The sequence below is a fragment of the Astatotilapia calliptera genome, chromosome 4 (assembly GCF_964374335.1).
Source record: "Astatotilapia calliptera chromosome 4, fAstCal68.1, whole genome shotgun sequence".
In the NCBI taxonomy this organism is placed as follows: Eukaryota; Metazoa; Chordata; class Actinopteri; order Cichliformes; family Cichlidae; genus Astatotilapia; species Astatotilapia calliptera.
In genome coordinates, this window is record NC_137425.1 from 12,582,868 (window position 1) to 12,605,742 (window position 22,875).

Sequence of the window (22,875 nt, forward strand, 5' to 3'; positions counted from 1 at the left end):
TGAAAGATGACAGGTTGCACCAGAAGGTCATTCGAAGCAGACCTAAAGTAACCTCTGCGGTGACCCCGTATGTTAAGGAAGCAGCCGAATTTAGCTAATATTAGATTCAGACTAATCCAAACTTTACTTTTTAAGAATATTTATCATAAACCTGGCGGGACTACAGATTAAAATTTGCATGTATGGCTAAATTTCTTAAATTCCTATGATGGATTTAAGTGCTCATGTAAATAATGTGCATTGTCGATATCTTATTCTTGCAACAGTGTATTTATGTTTAACATAGATGACCTGAATGAAGTATATTTACAGAGCATTCAACCAAAAGAAACCCCAGTTTTCACTCTAGTTAAAAATCAATGCAAGTAAATATAACACACTCTTCTAGGTCAGTATTTATTAGCAGATGGTACAGTATTAAAGCCATGAAAGTTGACTCATTTGACCTACTTTTAGAATAGTCTGCAAAACTCTTAGCTATTTGAATGCAAACTCAATGCAATGTAAATGCACTTTGGAAGAACGTGGTCACAAAAACACCTAAATGCCATTTCATCTTGTTAAAAAAAAGACTCCCTATAGCTTCTCGCCACTTACTGACCCTTCGATGCGTGTGCATGTCTGTGTGCCGTCCCCGCTGACATTTCCCATTTTACAGAATTCATGTTTAGACAAACTTAAAGTTTGGGATCTCTCCCTCCTGCTGTTTTAACATTACTCACTCTTGTACAGACATTAACACACCTGTTATTTGTTATTGTCCAATATGTAAAATGGATTAGTGGGTCTTTGTGAGCAGTTCCTCCTCCACACTGCGGGATCTTCAGTCATAATTGCTGTGCCTCGATAGCACTCGGCAGGGAAAATCTTGCCAGAGAAAGTTACTGAGTAAGGCTCTCTCCTTGCACAACTATTACTGCCAAGGTGCACTTAACCCCTAATTGCTCCAGTGGAGCTGTGAAGTGATTGACAGTATAAGATTGTGCAGCACTGAGCAGCTCCTTGGTGTGAATGTGTGTAATTGCATGAATGTGAAGTAGGGTGTTATTTTGAAAAAAAAAAAGTACTTAGGTGTTAGCCAGCTGCAAGGACCCCTTTCTAGACAGATCTTCCGTCCACTGGCCTTACTTATTAAATGTGAAATCTGTCTTTTTACTTTTTTTTTTCTTTAATTACAATACCTATGAAGCATCTGTAGTTCACAGTGTACCAATAACCAGAACTTCTTTCCTGGCTGTCTCAGCAGTAGAATTTGTAGCAGCAATAGTGAAAGGTCTTCTTCTTTATTTTATTTTATTTTATTTTATTTTTTTTGCATAAACATCTTTGGGAATCTTTCTATAAATCTGCAGATGTAATCATGATGTCCTGCTCAGTAATTGTCCTGTCCATTGTGTTTTCTCCTTCAGTATGTGGAGACAATCAGCAGCAAGCAGACTGAGTTGGACACCTTCATTGCTGATGGATACAAGACGGCCTTGTCTGAGGAGCGCCGCAGGTACTGCTTCCTAGTCGACCGTCAGTGTGCTGTGGCTAAGAACAGCAGCGCCTACCATGGCAAGGTAAGATCACTAAATTATCATACCGTTCTGGGTGGAGACTACGGTCTCTTTCCAGATACTGACTTTCTTCCACAGTCATACTTTAATTGGTAATTCTAAATTGGCCGTTGATATGAATGCAAGCCTGAATTGATGTTTGTCTGTCTGCAAACGTCTGTCTACCTTTCTACTTATGACAGCTCCCACTGGTGACCCCAAATAGGATAAATGGTTAAGACAATATTTTATACCTGTATGGTTAGTATTTCCTGTAATAATTTGTTCAGTTATCAAGCGTTTGTAGGCAAGGCTCAGCTCCATGTGGAGCCTAGCCTGTTTTCAGCAGTTGTATTAATTTAGATAATTTGAAACATGTTGTCTGTATTATCTGGTCAAAAAGGGATGTGTGCAGAGCTTTTAAAGTCAGTCTAAACAGCTACTCCCCATCTGTTATCTCAGAGTCATTTTAAGTTTATGAACCACTGTTGTATATATAATTCAGTTGCATTTGTTTTGACCGCTCAAAGGGGCCGCTTTGGTTTTAAAAAATTGATTATCATCGTAGACTGTGCCAAGCTGACAGGTATATTTGAAGCTGTAATCCATCAGTGCACCTGCATGCATCTGGTTGCCTTTTTCTATGTGGAGAACGGCTTCGCTTTTTCAGTTTATTAAAGGCTAATAGGAAAAGACTTTAAAAAGCCAAACCTTGAGTAAGATGGATTGAAATAAATTGCACACAGCCTTTTGCCTGTATTGTTTACAACAGCAGTCACTAGAGAATGTTTAACTGCTTGTTATTTTTCACATTGGTGCTGACATTTGAAGCAAAGAACCTTTGAATCCAAGCAAATATCCCCTCATAGCATACAATCAAAGGTAGTGGAGAGTTGTTATAGAAGGATTTAGTCAATTTATATATTTATGGTGTGTGTGTGTGTGTGTGTGTGTGTGTGTGTGTGTGTGTGTGTGTGTGTGTGTGTGTGTGTGTGTGTGTGTGTGTGTGTGTGTGTTTCTGTGAGCTTGTGTGAACTGCAAACACAAGCCTATCCATTTTTCAAGGATATCAAATTCATGTGTAATGGAGTAAATCTGTCTCCAGGGAATACTGGTGGGTGTAAACCGTCAGCCTGAAGATGTGGCTGGAGGTGTGTGCGTGCGTGCGTGCGTGCGTGCGTGCGTGCGTGCGTGCGTGCACGTGCCAGCTATCCTCCTGCTGCTTTTTTTCCCCATCATGGAGTCTAGTCATTAATCAGGATGGGGGTGTGCGTGGGAAGAATTCACCTTCAGCAACCTGAAGAACCCTCTCCCAGAGGGTTTCTAGTGTGTGTTTGCCTGTGTGTAACACAAAGAAAAAAAAGAGATGATGTGAGCTGCAGATTGGTCAATACACAGTGACAAAATACAGTTTGCGCATACATGTGTGTGTGTAGGTACCATACAGACATACAAACGTGATCTTGGTTTAACTGCACAGTATTTTGGTAGTTTTAAAAAAGAACAGCCGTGTCCACGGGCTGTGAGATGTTGCAGTGGGCAGCTTGGTTGTATGTTAGCCTGCCTCACCCACGCAGCACATTATCAAAGCTGCACTGAGGGCAGTGGTCAAGGATGCTCTGCAAGGAAATATCTTTGAGGACTTGACTTGTTTTTTTTGTTTTGTTTTGTGTTTTTTTTTTTTTTTTTTTTTTTTTTTAAGGGGGGGGGTCTGCTTAGCTGAGTGCTTTTTCTCTGGTGACACTGCAGCCACAACAGTATCTTTGCTTTTAACATAAATGTGTTTTTTCTGGTTTCCCCAAATCACTTCCTTTTTCCTATCAGGGTAAAGACCTTCTGACCCAGAAGATCCCAGTGTGGCAACAGGCCTGCTCAGATCCAAACAAGCTGCCGGAGAGGGCCATGCTCCTGGCCCAGCAGATGGGCTCTGCTGCCCTTGGGGGTGCAAGTCCTCTGCATACCTCCAAATCCAATCTGGTCATTTCAGACCCCATTCCTGGGGCACAGCCACTTCCTGTGCCCCCAGAGTTGGCTGTCTTTATGGGTAGTGGCCTTGGACACCCAGCGGTAAGTTTAGAAAATATTTATTTATGTTAATAAGTGAGTTGCTGTTTATTATGTTAGTTAATAGCATTGATTTTCTGCTTGGAAACCTATGAGTCCTTGCATTCCTGTAAAGGCTTTGGCATGCACACCCACACCAGCATTGTTCAGACAAAGAATATTCCAGTGACAAAGGCCTAGAAGAGCACACGGACCAACCCAAAATTTTTATCTGGTTTCCAGTCTCCCCAGAACCCCTACAACCCACAGGACTCAAAGGGACTTCTGCCCCAGTGCTTGATCCCACAGTGCACTTCCGCAGATAGTGATCCTTATATTACTTTTGTAATTTAATTCTCAAATATGATGTCAAAGATTTAAGATTCCTGGCATTTTACATATACTTTAGGCTTATTTTTATAGAGAAAATGAAATTATTTAACTGGAGTTTCTTCACTCCATTTCCTCAAGGCCACCACTGAGTAAGAGCTAGCACTGCTCTCCTTATGTCGGCTCATGTGCTTTTGGCCCTCCATAAGGAAGCAAATCAAACAAACATTTCTCTTTAAAGATGGCACTCAAGTTAATGAGCTGTTAAGCCTTCATTTCATGCAGTGCAGCAACAAAGTAAACTTAGATGAACTTACTAGACTTAATCAGTCACTTTGAAATGTATTTTGTAGGTCTACAGCTCCAGTGCTATTCTGTATATACCAAACTTCATCTTAATCCAAAAAATTAGGATGAACTGCCGCTACAGCATTCCACACTGTAAGCCTTTTTTTATTGTTCTTAGTGAATCTATGCTTGTTTATTTCAGAGACTGATGGGTCCCGATGGCATGTCCATGGTCAATGGGACAACAGGAGTCCAAGGAGAGGAATACTGGGCAGAAGAAGCAGCAATGTCTATTTCCCAAGTTAGGCCTTCATCCCCTTCAACCCAGGCACAGGTACAGTCCCAGGTCCAGCCCCAGAGACAGGTCAGCGACGTCTACTCCAATACCCTACCTGTCCGCAGGCCTGCCCCCGCCAAGAATAAAAACCCAGTGGGTAAGATGTTATCCAAATACTACAAAACTGTCGAAAGAGGAAAATGGGCAGAATGTTTGAACCTCTTCCTTCATTGAGGAGCATAAAACTTATCATTGCAAATATTTTTCCAATAACGGTGAAACATTACGTTCCAACCTGAATATGGAGTTAAAAAAGAAAAGGTGAAGTTTGCTTTAAAATGTTGATAATATGATCATATGCAAGATTTCAGTTAAGTACAGAATTGTATAACAAAAGCTGCTAATGTTGTTATGTCTGACTGTTGACTGATTCTTCCATGAGTTTGTTCAGCTCAAGTCATTCCAGTAGTCTATGAACAGTTCCTGATGTTAATCATGTTGCTCACATATATCTGCTTTCAAACCCAACAGGAGAGACACGAACCCTGCCTAGATCCAGTTCGATGGCGGCAGGACTGGAAAAGAACGGGCGCTCCCGTGTCCAGGCCATCTTTTCCCACGCTGCAGGTGACAACAGCACCCTGCTTAGTTTCTCCGAGGGAGATGTCATCACCCTGCTAGTGCCTGAAGCGCGTGATGGCTGGCACTATGGGGAGAATGAGAAAAACAAGATGTAAGTAATGTATAATTTATTCTGTTTTGCCCGAATCCAAACTGTAAAATAAGCTAAATGTTTGTCGATTAGGAGCAGCCATAGGCACATGTACATTTAACAAACTCTGCACTTTTAACAGGCGTGGCTGGTTCCCGTTCTCCTACACACGCGTGCTTCCTGACAGTGACAGTGAGAAGCTCAGAGTGAAGTATGCAGGATAAACACTGCCACACTTAATAATTCTGAATGAGACCAAGTCTGAGGCCATTGTTTTCTTACCCCTCCAGCCTGCACCATGGGAAAAGTAGCAGTACAGGGAACTTGTTGGAGAATGATGCATCAGTGCCCACACCGGACTACGGCCTGACTGCCCGACTGCTGGCACAAAGCCTAGCACAGCCCCGCCCACGCCCCTACAGCATGGCAGGCTTTGGCACACAGGTACTGTAACATGTCGCTGTACCTTTTAGTGAACAGTACCATTTCTGCACTTGTTACTTGCTAAATTAATTTGTAGCTCCCACGTGAGTTTGTCTTATGTTGTGTAATTAAATGAGTAATCCTGCAGTAAGTGAAAATCTGACTTTTGCTCACTTTCTGCCATCTAGTGTTTGTATTTAAATACAGCAGATAATTCAGTAGTGGGTCTATGAGCACACAATGACTGCTTAACACTTGTTTTTTCAGCCTGCTATTGAGGATTATGATGGTCGCTTTGCCACAAGGTAAGTGCCTTTTTTGCCCTACCTACTAAGTATTGATCGATAATGTATGACTGCTACTGCCATCTGAAACACTTGACACTCGAGGCAGCAAGGCAACTGCTGAACATGCGCATATCCCAATTTAAATGTAGCATACTTTCACTGCTTTCTAAACAGATAAAATTTATTTTACTGAGGAAAAAAAACCTACTAGTACTGGGGTCATCACAAAGTCAGTATGGATCGAAGTGTGATGCCCGAGTTAGTGGTAACAAAGCTCAATTGTTCTGTAAATCTACTTTTATTACTCTTTTTAATTTATTTAGTGTGTTTTTGATTTTTTTTTATGTGCAGGAGTGTTTTTATTTACTTATTTATCTATTTTATACTATTATTTTATTTTATTTATTCATTTTTTGCCAATAATCCCAAAGACGGTAGTTCACTACTGATTTCAAACTGTCAATCTTGGATAAATTTGGCCTTTTTTCTTTCTTTTTTTTTGACACAACTTTGACAGTAGGCCACTGATCTCTTCATCCACTAATTGTTTCTAAACTAACGAGAACAAAAGTCCTGCTCTGCCATAGAATTTAAAATTTGCAACTTTGCCATACTGTATGTATGCAGTGTTTGCTTTAAATATTATTTCTTGTGTCGTCTTTATCCTTTCCTCTTTGCTCTTCTTTACTTTTTAAGTAGCTTGTTAAAGTTGAGCAGGGTCAGTATCAGTGTATTGACAGAGTGATTTTTTTTGATCCATTGTGTTTTAACTCTAAACAAGTCCTTGCTGACTCGTCAGGGTAATGTGAGGTTAAGATTCAGAATTATGCTGTGCCTGTTTCTGTCCGATCAGGGAGTGCATCTTTGCGTATATACCTGTCTGTAAATGTGTGTACGTGTGAGAGTGGGAGGGAGGAGAAATGTCCTGGTGTTTGGTGGATTACATGTTGTGACAGTAGACATCACGCTGACTTCATCTCAGTCATCACTGCTTGTCAGCCTGGGGCTTTGGGCACCAGTGTCAAGATGTTTTACATACTCCTGTCTGCTCTAAATGTGTGTGTATTTTTCTTTCTGTATCAGTATTTTGAGACAACTCTGTCCTGCAGGGTGTATTCACCCCAACAGACTAATACTGCATCCCTCCAGCTAAGGAGATGACTTGATGATTTTCTCATCAACAGCAACATATTGGGTTTGTCTGTTTTTCAAAGACTGGTCGAGTCAAACACAATCAAAATATGCACAACAATATCAGCAAACATATCTGCGTAAAAGTGTTGATGAGGGAATTGGAAGTCCAATCTTCTTGATTATGGCAGGTGTGTTTGGAGTTGTAGCTGTGGGTGGGGCAAAATAGATTTCCTGACCCCACCTGCCCTTCTCCTAAACTCTACTCTGCCGCCTTGTGCCTGTCTTGTCTTTCTCCATTTCTCTCTGAGTGTGTCCGACCTGGCAAGCTTCCTTCTCTCTTTGTTCCACAGTGACAGTCCTGATGGCAAATTGATTTCGACTGTGTGAGAACAGACATACAGACAGAAACAGACAGCTCCGGATAGCACAGGGGCCTCTTCCCCCCCCCCTCCCCCCCATCTTTCCCCCTTCTTAGCCTCCCTCCTGTCCAATTATCTCCACCTCTTCTCCTCTGCCTCCACACACACCCCTTCTCCGAATGGAAGAGGCCAGTTTCATCCCTTTCTGTCCTCTCTTCCTCCCCGGGTCCCTCCTTTCCTCCTTCCGTCCGTCCTGGGGTGCTGCTGGTGGTGGTGTCGGTGTGGACAGTAGCGGTTGGTGGGTGGAGGATTGCGTTGAGCGAGAGAGCCAGAGCGGGGCCTACCTGCTCGGCATGCAGCGATATGGACTCTGAATTCGCTATCACAGTCCACCATCACGGACTGATCTCGCAAGAGACTGCCTTTGCTACTGCTTATCTTTCATGCATGTACATGGTTGTGTCATTTTGTCAAACTAAAGGACATTCATGTACTGTACAAGTGCCAAAAGACTTCAATGTCGATGTACTAAAGCCACTGACTGAATGGCCTTTTTAAGCACAAGTGGGCCCAATATTATTGATTTCCCACCAAACACATACACGCTCAAAAAGCTTTGTTCAAAGTAAGGCTGCACGGCAGATTACTCTGTTTCCATTCTGAGAGTTCCCCTACGTCCTGCTGTGCTTCCTCGTGTCAGTGCTAGATTTTATTTTCCGTCCAGAGGGTGTGTCATATATGCCTTATTTTGCTTTTTTTTTTTTCTATTTAATACAGATTTTATGTGCGATGAAGCATTTTTTTAATTGAGCTTCAATAATATACATTATATATAGCTAAATATAAATTGTTTCTGTCCGTCCACTAAATTGCACTGTATTTTTGGTCATCACATGGTATAGTAAAAAAAAAGAAAAGCAAATTAAATTAAAATTCCCACTTTTGTCAACACAAACCCTCTTTTTGCCATCCTTTCCTGAACCTGCTGCCACAGTTATTACTTAAATAAAACGCCTCACTCCTGTAACCTTCAGTTTTGTCTTCTTTTTTGTTCTTTCCTTTCCCCCCCCCCCCCCCCCCCCACTTTTTTTCTTCTAATCCTGAAGGTACAGTTAGCTTGGAAGGGTCCATGATCTTTTGTTGAGTATCCCCAATAACAGCTGTGAATTAGTTTTAGGTTAAATAATAACCACAGCTTCTGCAGCTTTCAGTGTTTATGATTGTATTCCCTGAGTGGCTATGTAGTTTTTTTTGTTGTTTTTTTAATTTATTTTTTTGGTCTTTTCTTTTTTTTTTAAAAAAATATATTGTCCTTGTAAAAAATCAAATCAAATCAATGATAATAATAATAATAAATATTATTATTAAATTAAAAAAATTTACATATTTCCAGAAACAATGAAACCTGCTGATTAGTTGAAGTGTTTATCTTATGCATGCTGTGGAGGGAAACCAGAAAATGTAATATTGAGATTTGACCTTGAATGTATGGTGAATTTTTACAAAGGTATTCTAAATAAAACATACATCTATATATTAATAAACAGTGTGGTCTAACGAGAAATCTGTTCTGTCGATGATAATTTCCTTGTTCGGCTCAGAACTGATTCTTTTTATTTTTCACTTTTCCCTCTCAAAACCAACACCTACCTGTGACTCATTTCAAGCCACAACTCTGTTCGGTGCATGCGGTTTCATCCTTACTCACTCCCCCAAGCACCTGTAACATCTGTGCTGCTCTTGATAGCCTGTTGGTGTGTGAGGTGGTGTTGTGTGCACTTTGACCTGAACTCTGCCTGCCTGCTTTCCTTCTCTTTGGTTGTTTTTTAAATATGATTTTGACTTACTTGTGCTTGAGTTGTATTTGGGTCATATAAACAGCAGTGCACACATTTTTTGCAGACGTGCGGTTGATTTTATTTATTTTTATTTACTGTCAGATTTGTTCCCAGTGAGCTTTGCAATTTGAAAGGATTGTAGAGTGCTGTATACAGTATGGCATGTTGAGCATGAAGTGCGTACCTCTGTTTTGCATCCCCCATTTCAGTCGTGTACTGTTATCAGTTTCAGTATGTTTGCATTGCACCAGACTAACCAGTGTCCTTACAAAATGTGACCCATGCATGATCTGAGAGATGAGCCATTCAAATCCAAAAGTTCTTTTTACCTTCCAGTTTGGGTCCAGAATTGTCCCGGTTCTGAGGGAACAGGACCTCCGTAAGTCCACCAGTCTCCATCGCCTTTCAGCCAAGCAGTCTCTTATCTTCTGCTCTCTATTACTGTCTGGTTCTCATTGTTGTCATTGGCTGTCTGGCTGCAGTTAAGACGCGGGGAATAGCTGGTCTTTTCTGTCCTTTGGCCTCTTTGGAGTTGGCATCACTTGGTTCTGTCAATCCAGCAGGCCTTGGGTTGTAAAAGAAGTACTTTTATATTTTAATTTATGTATTTTTTTTTTCTTTCTGTGTGTAACCCAACATCATACAGAGAAGACACTAACCCTTCATGCATGCCTATAACACGCTATTTAATTAGAATTTGTTCATCATATGCTTGCTAAATCTCACAAAACTGCAACTTTTTGCTCAACTTACTGTTGGAAACTTTAGGAAGGTAGAAGTCTTTGGGTGTGGTTACATAATTAACCATCTAGATCTTGTACTTTGCTCAAGCTAACTATAAGTCTTGTCTCACCCCTCCTCTCCCCACAGTGACCGTTCCCTGGAGGTCTACCTCCGGCCTTCCTTCTCTGATGACCGAGCTGCACCCATCTTCTACTAGCAGCCTGCTGCCCCCTTTTTACCCTCGCGGGCCTTTCCTTTTTAAAAAGCAAGAGATAATGGCCAACACTGGCAGGTTTCAGTTGTATAACGTTATCGCAAGAGGGCCCAGTGGCTGTGGAAATTCACTTAAAGAATTTCCCATCAATGTTTTTTGCGAATGCTTTCACGAAACATTGAATGTTTTAGTCAGAACAGTGTGACAGTTAGATTTAATTATTTAGATCATACCAATTGTGAATAAGGTATTGCTAATAAGTTTTACTAGTGATGCCAATACATTAATATTTATCTGTACTTCTGTTATGCTATTTTTTTGGTTTCTGCAACACTTTACACTGTAACTTTCACTGGAGGATTATTTGAATTAAGTATCAGTGGAGGGGCACACTGCAATAGTTGCTTACATGAGCTGAGAAAACGAGAAAAGGATGGTTGTAAACAGTCTACCACACATTGCTGTAATGTGAACTGAGTAATTTGAATACTCAGACTGATGGTTGAACCCTGACAGGCGATGAGTAAACTATAATTTTGCTTTTGTTAGGTAATAGTATAGAATTATATATTGACTAGTTGTGATACAGTATACCCAGATTTTCAATGTGGGAACTGTGCCTTCTAGGTGTTCTTTTTTTTGTTTGTTTTTTCTTTATATGCATATGGCGATATCCATTTTGTTCTGTAAAGTGGTTTGAGGGAATATGCATCACAGTTCTATTTGTATTTTTATATTACTGAAAACGTTGATGGGATTATTTCACTTTCTTTGGCTTGAGCAAGCTTTCGTACAGTGCAGGCGCATTTCCACAGGTATAACACGGGAATAAACTGCTACTCTTTCCTTATGTTCAAATTTCAGTAATATCTAAGCTGCCAGATTGCCAGGAGGTTTTTTTTTTATATATATATATATATATATATATATATATATATATATATATATATATATATATATATATATATATATATATATATATATATATATATATATATATATATATATATATATATATATATATATATATATATATATATATATATATATATATTCAGCTTAGAGGGGGTGGTAGCTTATCAGATAAGGTACAGTATTATCATAGCTTTGATCATTTGTTCTCAGTATTTTGCAGTACACTCACCTGGGACACAAGATTAGAGGCATGTTTTTCTTTTCTACAATATGCTGTATGGGGTTAGTGCTGAAAGTGTCGTTGAAAAGTAAGAATGTGTTGTGTGAATGAGCTGAAATGCCTCTTAGTCTCCAGGAAATAAACTGTTACGTCACAAACACCTTTTGTGGATGAGTCGTTTCCACTGAGAATTGCGATCATGCTTTTACTACATAGCTCATTTAAGAATCAAGTTTCAAATGCATTTTTTTTAACTTTTATATAGCCCTCACCTCGTCCATGTCTCTCTGTTTGTATTATATCTGTACCGTGCAGAGCATGCATGTAAATTAACTTGTCCAAAATAAATCCATATGGGCACAGACTTCATACTTTTATGTGTTGTGTTTTGTTTGTTTTGCACTTGTTGACATTAATGCAGATAAATATATCACAGACACAAGAGGGGGAAAAGTATTTGGATTTATTTGTTTTGGATAGTACAACAGCCGTGAGTGAGGGATGAATGGAAACAGCAATGATGTTACTACCGGTGCATAGAACAACCCACCTCACCTTCTCCAAAGGCGTCTGCCACTTTAGCCAATGGGCTTTGAAATATCTCTTTGGCAAATTTGAGAGACTATCATCCTGGATTGCATCTTCTTCAAATTCTCTATACAAAAATACTAGCAATGTTTTCTCTTCTTGCAGAACTTCAAAGGCAAGGAAAGAGGAAACTGAATTGGCACTTGGAGCTACAGGAGGATAGAGAGGGGGGAGTGAGCTGCCGATACAGCAGTAGTAATTCAAGTCAAGCTACCTGCTACATGTTGATATAGGATTCATACAATTGTCCTATTTTGAATGTCTTTTTTTTTTCATTCCCTTATCACCTCATACCCGGTTCATTCAGCACTAACATAACAGATGCATAATGGATGAGACCAAGACCTAGATGTAGAAAAGATGCTCGGAAATGATAACTGACATTCAACATTTATAACTGGCATGTTGATACTGACACCACTCAACAGTGGTGACACATCTAAGTCCCTTTTAAAGTCGTTCTACTGATGATCAAATTTATTAAAAAAAACCAAAAAAAACCAACAACCCTAAATCTATAAACGGCACATGGACACTAATGGGGGGAATCTCATTGTTCAGCTGATTCGTTGCAGAATGTGGACACGAAGAGCAACATGGGGAACACAAAGTGCTTCAGAAAGGTGTGGAGAGCCGTGGGTTGTCATTAACTAGAGTGAGTGGTGGAGAATATGGTAGTGGTAACATCCTGGTTTTCTGTATTATGTTGCCATTAACATTAAATCCACAAAGTCCCACAATGGTGATTTGGATAACGTGAGAAATTAGGATGAAGCACCTCCAGCTCCACCATCATCACCAGCTATAACTTTTCATTGAAGTCAAATATTTTGTTTGAAAATCCATTGTAGTTTCTTATGTAACAACCATCAAGCACTGTTTTCTGGCACCAACAATGAGAGCCGTAACAGTCTTAAGTTGCCAGAAAATGCCAGATGGTAAGCAGATGGACAAAGGCAGCCAATGAGAGGAGCAGCTATGTCTGTCATTTCGCTTTTTTTTTTCTTTTTCCTTTTTTGGGGGGATTATTTTTATAATTCACAAATCAAAAGAACTGTAAGGTCACGAAAAGGAACTGATGCCGCATTTAGCAAATAAATACTGCGTGTCAAAACTAACATTTCTATTTCTGCAGACAATAACACTTCGCTTTGTATCCACTTTAGGTTGCTATCCGTGCAGCTATTGCTCTTTCGTCATAAAAAATAAATAAAATAATAATAATAGTGTGCAAATCATTCGGGGTACTTCACTACAATATGAGGCACTGTCTCATAAAGGGTCACCAGGGTCAGATGCCCCAAAGGTCGATTAAAAAATAAAACTCTGTAAAACATCTAGATATAATAATGCTGCTTTTTCTGTGTTGAGAAGAACCTGGAATCGACCTTCTCTCATCGTGGTGGCACGGCACTCTCAGTCTTTTGGGTTATCGTCACTGTTCCCTGTGGGACACAAGAGATTGGAAATAGAAGGTAAAAATATTATATTTATTTATTAACCAACTTCACAACAAAAACAATTTAACCAGGAATGCCCTAGATCTACTTTGTCTGTGTAATAAGCCACATCGCTGCAAATATTAGCACTTAAATATTAGATTTTAGGAATCTTTAAATCCACTTTGTCTTTCAGCTGTTTATATTAGCTGCATGTGGATCTTTGCTTACAACATTACAATGGAAGCCATCTTTCAATAGCCAAAGTAGGATCAGTATTTTAAACTGAGGTGACGTTTAGTGGAGTGTCACAATTTTAGTGAAACTTTTACTACAAGTTGGACTAAAAGGCATTTTTACCTTTTGCTGAGCTCATCTGGGAGTCGCAAACATGTGTGATAGAGAATCGTGACACCATAAAACGATTAAGTGCTACAGCGGCTGGTTTAGGTGCCTCGGGACTGTTGGAGAGAGAAGTGGGTGTTAACGCGGGCTCAAGTGTGGTGACAGGTGAGGATGGACAGGGCTCAAAGGACAGGTCATCTTCCAATTCGCAGTTCCCACCTGAATGCACACAGGAAGTCATAATCGCTTTGTTAAATGCAGTGAGAAAAAAAGTGAGGCTTATTCTTTGCAACATATTACATCCTCACCCTCTTCTGATTTGTTTCCATCTGTTTGTTTAGAAACACAGGGTGATTCATGTGACTGAGCTTCAAGTTCAGGGTCAGGTTGGGGCTGCTGGTCAAAGTTTTTTGTCTCTGATGTTTCCTCTCCACTGGCCTCTACTTCTGTTGAGAAGGAATAGTCGGCCAGCTCTCCTGTGGGGCTCTCCTGGAAGGCATGAAAACCAATTAAGTGATTTAATTTAATATAATAATCTCCCCAGTTTGTACAACGTTGACCTATTAAAATATTGTACCTGGTCAAAAAGGAACACTGTGACATCATCAAAAAAAGACACCGCTTTTTTCTTCCTCTCCAACTCCTCACAGAAGGATTCGGTGAGCAGGCCGGGCATCTTCAGGAGGCTGCGGAGGTGTCTAGCCCTGCTGCAGTCACTCACCACCACCGGCACTGTGGTGAAATCCTCCTCACTCTCCTCACTGTCTTCATCTTGAATGTTGTAGGTCCTCAGCTCTTCATCAGAATCGCTATCATCCGAGTCATCTTCATCCTCTGCCTCCTCCAGTGGAGCTCTTACATTCTCTCCACAAAGCTCCAGCAATGATGAGGAAGTGGACAGGTCAAGAGGACCATTGGATTCTCCACACAAACTGTCTTGTGAGTCACATTCCTCTGCATCTATGTCCTCAAATTCTTCCTCATTTATTCTCGCACCATCCCCTCTGTCGTCTGTCTCCTCGTTGACATGACTGAATTCGGGTAGCTCCTCCTCCTCTGTGGAGCCATCACCATGTTCATTTTCTTTGGGGGACTCGTCATTGTCATTGTTGGTTATGGTGGAGCCAGTATGCAATGACTGGGAATTGGAGCAGTCTTCTCTCCTGCTCCCGTCTTCCCGGGCATCCTGGACAGTGGAATTTGGCTGAGATCCAGTGGCGGGGTTAAGCTCTGTGGAAGGTTCGTCTTCTGAGTGCTCTGTCTCCAACCCAAGATCATCATCTGCAGGGGCGGTCTCTTTGGTCAGGCAGCCACCCATCTGTGGAGGAAATGGTGACAGCATAGACAACCCAGGGGTGGGAAGAGAATGGGGTGAACTATTGTCAGCCTCTGAGAGATTCACCAAAGCACAACTTTTGATGTGTCTCAGATTTGTTAAAGTTTCCCCATTAGCAAACTTCTTTTCTACAGCATGATTATTTCCTAAAAGGCTTGGTTTCTCAGCAGGGGGGTGACAGTTACGTGGACCTGCAAAGAACTTACTGCCGTCCTCTTGGGGACTCCTCTCATCATAGTCAGAAAAATAGGCTGAGTCCCTGTAGGGGTTCTTCTCGGTTAGACTTTTTAACTGTACCTCTGAGTTGCTTGTGGAAGTGCAGACCCCTTGTCCTAAACCCACCTGCAAAACAAGCTCGGATTCTCCGCCCAGCCTAGGGCTCCTCTCACCACCCAGGGGATCTCCAAGCTCTTTAAAAATAAACTCTGGAGATTCGTTGTTCTCTGTGTCATAGCCGCTATCCAGTGATTTGGGCAGGACTGGGATATTGAAGGGATCAGGGCTTAAGGGGCTTGCCATTGATGAAAACATGTTGTTGGTGTCTAAAGAGTCACCAGCTGTCTCTGGCTTCTTCTGCGGGCTGAGCTCTTCCTCCTCTATCTCAGCATAGTCGAGGTTGAAGTCTGCAAAGATCCCTGAAGTAATATCTGTAATGTCATCTTCTTCCTCACTGTAGTCACCAAGTTCAACCAGGCATATGCTGGAGTCTCTTACGCCAACTCCTCTATCTAATGTTCTGCTTCTCTCAGGTGAGTCTGCATAGTTTAGCTTCTTGTCGCTCAGATCAAAAGATACTCCTGTCGAAATGCCCTCCCACATCTTACTTCTCTGCTTATCTGACAGTTGCCCTGCTTGACTAGCCTGAGGCTTCCTAAAAGAGGATGGTGATTTTATGTGGCTTGCCTCAGGTATCATTGCAGGATACGTTCTCTCTCCATAAAGAAATGATTGCGTTTCATATTTTCCACCCTCTCTATCTCTGGTATTTATTCTTGCATCTGTGAGAGAATTGGTACTTTGCACATTATCTTTAGTTGTGTTCCTTTCCACTTGAAAGGCATCTTCCTCTTTTTCTTGGTGGCATAAGTGAATGTATGAGCCTAAATCAGTTGGTTTGCTACAACTATTACAGTCAGATCCTCTTCCTCCTCCTTCTGAGGCATCACAAGATCTGGAGCTGTGGAAAGTTCTGGTGGAAACTTTGGTTAAAGACCATAATTCAGTTGTGTTTGACTGACTGGTATACTGCAGATCCAGACAGCTGTCACTTCCACTGCCTGTCTGCCTTGTGTCAAAGCTCAGGCTGTTATTGTTTGCAGAATGGTTTGAGATCCAGTTTGTGGCCTCTCCCTCGGAGAAAAGGTCATCCTCGATTTCTCCACTTCTCTGTTGACCCAAAAGCACGCCGTCAGCAGTTCCTGCATCAATTCCGATGTGGTTAACAATAGATGGTCTCTTTCTAAGATGACCTACCATATTATGGCAGCTTTCATTAACTGTGCTATGATTTGTGTTTGCTTCAAGGTAGGGATCACAGAACCCTAAGCTGGGGCTACTGACTGCTTGTGATAAACTGCGTGGGTTCTCTAACTGCTCCTTAGACTCTGCTGGCCTTTCTGCAGAGTCATTGAGATTGGACGAAAGGCAATTTTGGGAGTGGCCTAATTGTGGGGGGCTGCTGCTGTATATGTGTCTGAGCAGTGGTTCCCTGGTTAGCTGGCTAGTGGGACTTGAATCAGAGTCATAGGCAGTGGATTTGATGTTATCAGCAGTAGACCAGTATGCGCTGGGTTGTGCTGTGGTTGAACAAGTTTCACTCTCAGATAACAATCTGCTGTCACTGACTTCTAATCCTGGGCTGTAGTCCACAATGCTGTCATCCAGGTTAATGTTACACTCTACTGGTTCCTCTATGCGAATGTAGTACTCACTGCTGACTGAGGGGCTGTGGGCACTCAATACTGGAACCACACTCGGGTGTTGGGGTTCATAATAGGATGGGGACATGCTTGAGGTAAGGCTATCAGTCTTGCAGCCCCCTGTGGTGCTTCCCTTGCTTGAATAGTAGATATCCTGGTAATGTGGGTTCCCTTGGCCCAGTGGACCACTGGTGGAGGAGGAGCAGTAGGGTTGCTCAGCTCGGGCCTGTTCCCATTTGTATTCAAAGTTGAGACCGTGGCTGGTCTCTGTGACAGTCAGTAGGTCATCACCTGTGTCAGAGTGGAAGCTGTCAGAGAAGTGCTCCAAGAGGGGGAAGGAGGATGAAGCAGAGGAGGCCAGCTCCACTGCTTGAGTTTGGTCTGTATTAGGGGCATCAGCTGAGGCTGGTGTAGGGGTTAGAACTAGAGCTGTGGATGTAGCTGTGTGAGAGGTGCTGCCAAGCAAATTGGGTCTCAAGGCATTCCAGCGTTGCTCAAAGTCTTCCTCAGCTTCACTGGAGCCTTTGGCACACAAGTATGTGACCAGAAGGTGTACTTCCTCACTGCTGGGTCTCAGCTCTGGCTGCAGCCAGCAGAACTGCATTACCTCGTACCTGAACGGAGAAGAGGGACCGAAAAGACCACACACACCTTCAGGCTGGAAAACACTTATTGGTATCCTAAGATATTTTTGTTAAAAAAAGGAGAAAAGTTCAGAAGCAACATTTAAAAAAAAGGTAATATAAGGAGAACTTCAAAGTCAGCACTTTATAGCAACACCTAGCACTTATTTACTGCACTAGTCAATAGCATATACAGCATAGTATATGAAGGAGGTGCAGTGGAGATGCTAACACAGTTAGAAGATGTTTATGCTTTTCTTTGTGCATCTGTGTGGCTTCTCAGTGTTTGTACCAAATAGTTTAATTCCTTAGGGAGCAGTTTTGAAATAAAAAATAAATAAAAAACAATATCTGGCAGGCTTCCCAGGTAAAGATGAATGAGGTGATTCGGATCTGGTCGATGCCAAGGGGATCATAAAGAATAGGGAGAGTATTGATCATCTGCCCTTGGTAGCAAAGACAAATGTTGCTACAATGGACTTGTATCAAAATAAATAAAAAAGATATAAAATGGGAAAAATAAGGTTGTTAGAAACTCATTGGTCAGTTTGAACTGAAGGCTTACCAGCATCTAGAATCTATTTTGTGTGGCATCACTAATGTATAAGCTACTAGTCTTTTCTGAGTGTCAGTATTCACTGTATGTACAGTAGGTTCTCCTGAGTGTAGTTATGTGTGGATGTCTTACCAGCGGTCAGCCAAGGGGAACTGGAGCTGGGGTTTGGGTAGTTTAAGCTGCTGTTCCTTCACAGCATATGTCAAGACCTGTCTGTCAGAATAGTGTCTATACGGCTGGTTTCCCAGCTCAAACAACTCCCACAAAGTCACTCCAAATGACCTGAAACACACAAAGAAATATTTTAGGTTGGTCACTTCACATATTCCGGATAGAAAAACTTTCCAAACAAACTGTTCCACTCATTCGGTAACCCTTCAGACGGCTTGCCTTAAGTATGTGTGAACTCGAACTGTAGCTTCGATAATCTGCAATAAAAGCTTGCATTTCTCTCCCTTTACATAACTCACCATATGTTGCTGCTTTTGGTTTGGTCAACAACCAACAGGTTTCCATGGACCTCATCTATGAGTTCAGGTGCAATCCAGCGCAGGGGTACCCAAATCTGGTCTTGTGTTATATAATAGTCATCCTACAGAATTAAAAAGAGATATTGAGTACTAGGAGCATTACTAGCAGTCTTTAAAAATTACAGATATTTCAAAAGACTGACCTTGTACCGACTGTGGGAAAGTCCATAGTCTCCAATCTTAACTGACATTTCTGATGTTAGGAGGCAGTTTCGCAAGGCCAGGTCACTGTTGAAAATAAAAAACAACCAACCCCCCAAAACTGTTAAATAGAGAGATAAAACAATGCCACTTTTATTCAGAAAGACGCACTATGTGCAACAATGTAGTTGTTATTGTTTTCCCCTAATTAACTCTCTGTCCATGTGTGTGTTACAGTCTAAGCCTGTTCCTTAATAATTTAACTTTTTGGTATTTTTATGTTTAAAAAAAATGTTTCTCTTGGGATCCGATCTAGTTTAAAAAATTGCAGCTGAAGTGTCTTGAGAAGAGTCTGTGTGATTTTTCTTTTAACCTGCACTAGAATGTTGGCACTTCTTTTTTTACAGCAACATACAGTAATGTTGTCAGTTAAAATTCAGTGATAAATGACAGAATTATACAATTAGAGTAACATACATATCACCTAAGTGCGTAAACACACTCACAATTAAGTCAGTAAGTGGAATCTCACCTCCTCCACAATGGGAGCTTTCAGCCTGGCAGTCACTAATTGGTTGCTATGGCCACCACCACTGCATGGATGGTGGAGTGAGAGCGAGAGGGGCTCGCCCCCAGCAACAAAATCACTGATGCTGGAGTTTGTGACAACTACTCAGGCAGCACCAGGATGTTGTTGCCAGGAGAGACCAACAGGTGGCGCACAAACCATTCAAGTAGATTCTTCCTTTTAAAGCTCAAATTGCAGAAGGTAAAGGGAGCGGGACTGACACACGTACCTGTGGATGAAGTTGTTTTTGTGAAGGTGCAGAAGCCCTGAAGCAATGTCACATGCCATTCTCTGGAGGATCAACGGGTCAGGTGTCTCAGAATCAGCTACTTGACAGCTGTGGAGGTAACTCTTCAGATCACCCTAAGAGGGGAAAAAATATGAGAACATGAGACACACTGACTTTTCTTTAATTCTGCAAACAAAACTAAACAAAGAAATTTAAAAAAATATATATGAAGGACTGAACAAACAAAGTTGGTCATTAAAATGTGTCTTACCATAGGGCAAAACTCCATGACCAACAGAAAAGGAGTAACCTCTGTACATTGTGCCAAGCACTGCAAGAGGGCAGGGTGCTGGAGGGTCCTGTGAGACAATTTTAGAAGGTATGATTGTGCAAAAACCATATCGGTAATAAAATAAAAACGTGTGGAGTTTCTGAAGTTTGATAAAACTGACCGGTATGGCTGGACCTCTTCAAGAAATTGCATCTGGTCCTGGACACTGGCACTGGCCTTCAGCTCCTTCACCACCACCTGCGTGGTGCTGAGGCCTGCATTGACCTCGCCCAGCAGAACCTGCAAGATTTAGCCAGCATCGATAAACTGTAGATTTAGAAACCAAAGTAAACATAAACTAGGAATGGAAATAGTGTGCGAAACAATCCAGGAAGCAAGGTAAAATGTAGGGAATCTAATGTGGCTGTGTATTTCAACTCTTCCCCTGTGGAATAAACTCCCCGATCGAATTAGCCTCACTGGAGCATTCAATATAAGAGTAGAACACATTTTAAAAACCACGTATTATAGTAAGGAAGCTGCTGTTTAAACTAGAATATTAAAATAGTAATATTGAGTGCAAAGGTGTTTAAAATCCCTCTATCTAAAAACTGACTGAGTGTATGCTTTCAGAACTAAATAAAAGTTTTACCTTGCCAAACCAGCCATTTCCAATCTCCTTCAGATAGAGCAGACTGTGGCGTCCAAGGTCTGATGATTTCAGCAGTTGGACTGGAAAAGAGCAATAAGAAAGACATACAGTAAGATTACTCTCAGACAGGAAGAAAATGACGGCTTTAGCATCAAGGAAGTGACTAAAAGAAAAGGAATCTTACAAGAACAATTTTCAACGCACTGAACGAGGTAAACGCGAAAAATCGAAAGTTAAGAATGCTCTCTGCAGAAACAAAAAGAAGCTGAGCTCCACAGCAGAGAAAAAGAAAACTGAAAACACAGATAAGGCAAAAATACAGAAACCTCTCTGAGCAAAAGAATACATTTCCTAAATAAAATGTCACATTTACTGAAGAGAAGCTTGCCTGAAGCCAAATAAATGTTTTACTTTCCATATAAATTAAAGTGTCCTTTAAGAACAAAGAATTTTTTTGTCACGACACAAATTGCAGCAACACCATAATTCTACAAATCATCCATCTTATGCACAAAATCAAATACCTCCATGGATCTTCATATTTTAAGTATGAAGATGTTGAAAAGGACGATGATGATGGAGCAGCGGAGCGGCCAGCCACTCTGAGCACCGTCACAGCGACTGAGTCCGAGTCCCAGGCTGAGATGAAGTACTGGTTCAGAGTGTGAGAACCAAGAGCCCGTGGCCCCGGCCCCAGCCCCAGCCCCAGGCAACTTAGCCTCATTGTGTGTATGTGAGAAGGAGCCCACGGTCACAGTGTGTGTGTGAGCGCCTCGGCAGGATTTAACCCTCCGAGCCCTTGCACAGCTGAACAAGCTCACCGCGTTGCCTCTCCCCGTCTCCACCGAGCTCATCCTCCAACTGGGACACATAGAAAAACACATACTGTCCTCATCTAAAGCTCTCCAGCTGTCGAGCAAAGGCCGAAATCCCTGCTTCCTATATAGGCTTCCAGCTACAGTACACAGAAGAGCAGACAATCTTTAAGTCCGATCTACTGAACAAAAAAAAAAAAAGATGAGATGAGATTTCTGCCCTGGCTTCTGGTCATGTATCCCGCCTGATGTGACTGTCATGTATGTTGGTTGTGTGCCGTTTGACACGCCACCTCTATGTGCAGCTTCAAGACACCCAGGAGTGACATAAGGCCCCCATAATGCCCCCCTATCACCCAGGACAGCAGCATTCCTCAGCCAAACATGACACAAACACTGCTCTGTCCACAAAAAAAGACCTCTGTCATACGCATTCACCACCCCTATCTCTCTGCTCTTAGGTCCTGGTGCATGCCACCACCCTTCCCCTGTCTTTCCGCATTCTGTCACAGACCCCTCACTGTATTCTCCTCATAATGCCAGTCCTCCGCTTGCGCGTTCCATGGACGTTTTAGCCAGGCCTTATGCTCCCCCACTGCCCAGCCGGTTTAAAACAGGCCCATTGTTTGGTTCGCTCACTCACACACACATTCACAGTGTCTCCTGGTACCCAGTGCACCAAACACACACTTGCAGACACACACACACACAAAAGTGGCACACAAGGCCCATTCTCCACTGGATTGCTGGACAGAGGTTGTGTCACAGTGATAACAGAACAACACTTCTCCACCCCAGCCTCCAAGCCTCCACTACCCCTGCTCGACAGAGCGACAGAGAGAGAGAAATTAAGAAGTCATATTATTCCAAATGTGGAATTTATGAGCGTGAGTGTGCATTCTTGTCCTACTATTGGCATTTCTTGAAAAGATGCAACTGAAAATACATGCTAACACTTTAAACATGGACTTTGAGTCAGCTTTGAGCTTCTATAGGGAGTCTGAAAGTTTGACATGATCTGTTAGACAAAAGATTAGAGCAACAAGTGGAAAAGAAGAACTCTCAGATGGTTAAAGGCAAACATTGTGCTGTGTGTTCAAACTGATGTATGGGTTCATATAGAAAATATCATCCATGCCTGGTGTATAAAATATACTACTGGTATTTTCTTACCAGTAGTGAGGATAATTCATTCACCCCATGCATGCTAGTGTGAGGGTAGGCAGTTTATGACACGTGAAGGAGCTTCTGATGATTATGTATGGGTAACAACAAATGTAAAACATATATTCAGAAAAACCGAAAATATCAACTTTAAAGGAAATATACATTCTGTGTATCTTCAGTGCTTAATTGTGTGAAATATACATGTAAAAAAGTAAATCCAATAGTACAAAAGGTTCAACTATTTATAAAGAGGAATGAGTCATAGAGTGTTCTCCCTCTGAATCACTGGAAGGAGTCAATATCACTCTTTTCACGATCTCGCCTTTCGCCATTTACCCATTCCTCACCCTGCAACACCTGGACCAATCATACAGCAGTAGCTATGGGGGAAAGAG

At 41.6% G+C, this 22,875-nt stretch overlaps 2 protein-coding genes across 9 annotated transcripts in view; one reads left to right on the forward strand and one right to left on the reverse strand.

Moving 5' to 3' along the window:
- LOC113020650 (BAR/IMD domain-containing adapter protein 2-like) overlaps positions 1–10,874 on the forward strand; it is a 52,242-nt gene extending 41,368 nt beyond the window's left edge. Inside the window, exons 7-15 of one of the 5 annotated variants that reach the window (XM_026164806.2) lie at positions 1,410–1,562; positions 3,363–3,605; positions 4,402–4,633; positions 5,008–5,209; positions 5,331–5,399; positions 5,479–5,632; positions 5,879–5,916; positions 9,566–9,608; positions 10,100–10,874. In XM_026164806.2, the coding sequence (XP_026020591.2) occupies positions 1,410–1,562; positions 3,363–3,605; positions 4,402–4,633; positions 5,008–5,209; positions 5,331–5,399; positions 5,479–5,632; positions 5,879–5,916; positions 9,566–9,593 (1,119 nt within the window). In that variant the 3' untranslated portion in view covers positions 9,594–9,608; positions 10,100–10,874. Of the gene's footprint in view, positions 1–1,409; positions 1,563–3,362; positions 3,606–4,401; positions 4,634–5,007; positions 5,210–5,330; positions 5,400–5,478; positions 5,633–5,878; positions 5,917–7,382; positions 7,559–7,680; positions 7,910–9,565; positions 9,609–10,099 lie in introns of those variants that run through there. The other 4 variants (XM_026164804.2, XM_080300833.1, XM_026164803.2 and 1 more) reach the window with 4 other exon arrangements.
- An 871-nt stretch (positions 10,875–11,745) lies between these two features.
- The window catches only part of aatka (apoptosis-associated tyrosine kinase a), a 29,717-nt gene continuing 18,587 nt past the window's right edge, over positions 11,746–22,875 (reverse strand). For 2 of the 4 annotated variants that reach the window (XM_026164807.2, XM_080300831.1), the window contains 11 exons: positions 20,499–20,578; positions 20,028–20,146; positions 19,847–19,934; positions 19,576–19,709; positions 18,781–18,865; positions 18,578–18,699; positions 18,240–18,389; positions 14,251–17,542; positions 13,982–14,162; positions 13,689–13,892; positions 11,746–13,334 (listed from right to left, as the gene is read on the reverse strand). In XM_026164807.2, the coding sequence (XP_026020592.2) occupies positions 13,306–13,334; positions 13,689–13,892; positions 13,982–14,162; positions 14,251–17,542; positions 18,240–18,389; positions 18,578–18,699; positions 18,781–18,865; positions 19,576–19,709; positions 19,847–19,934; positions 20,028–20,146; positions 20,499–20,578 (4,484 nt within the window). In that variant the 3' untranslated portion in view covers positions 11,746–13,305. Of the gene's footprint in view, positions 13,335–13,688; positions 13,893–13,981; positions 14,163–14,250; positions 17,543–18,239; positions 18,390–18,577; positions 18,700–18,780; positions 18,866–19,575; positions 19,710–19,846; positions 19,935–20,027; positions 20,147–20,498; positions 20,579–21,022; positions 21,579–22,875 lie in introns of those variants that run through there. The other 2 variants (XM_080300832.1, XM_026164809.2) reach the window with 2 other exon arrangements.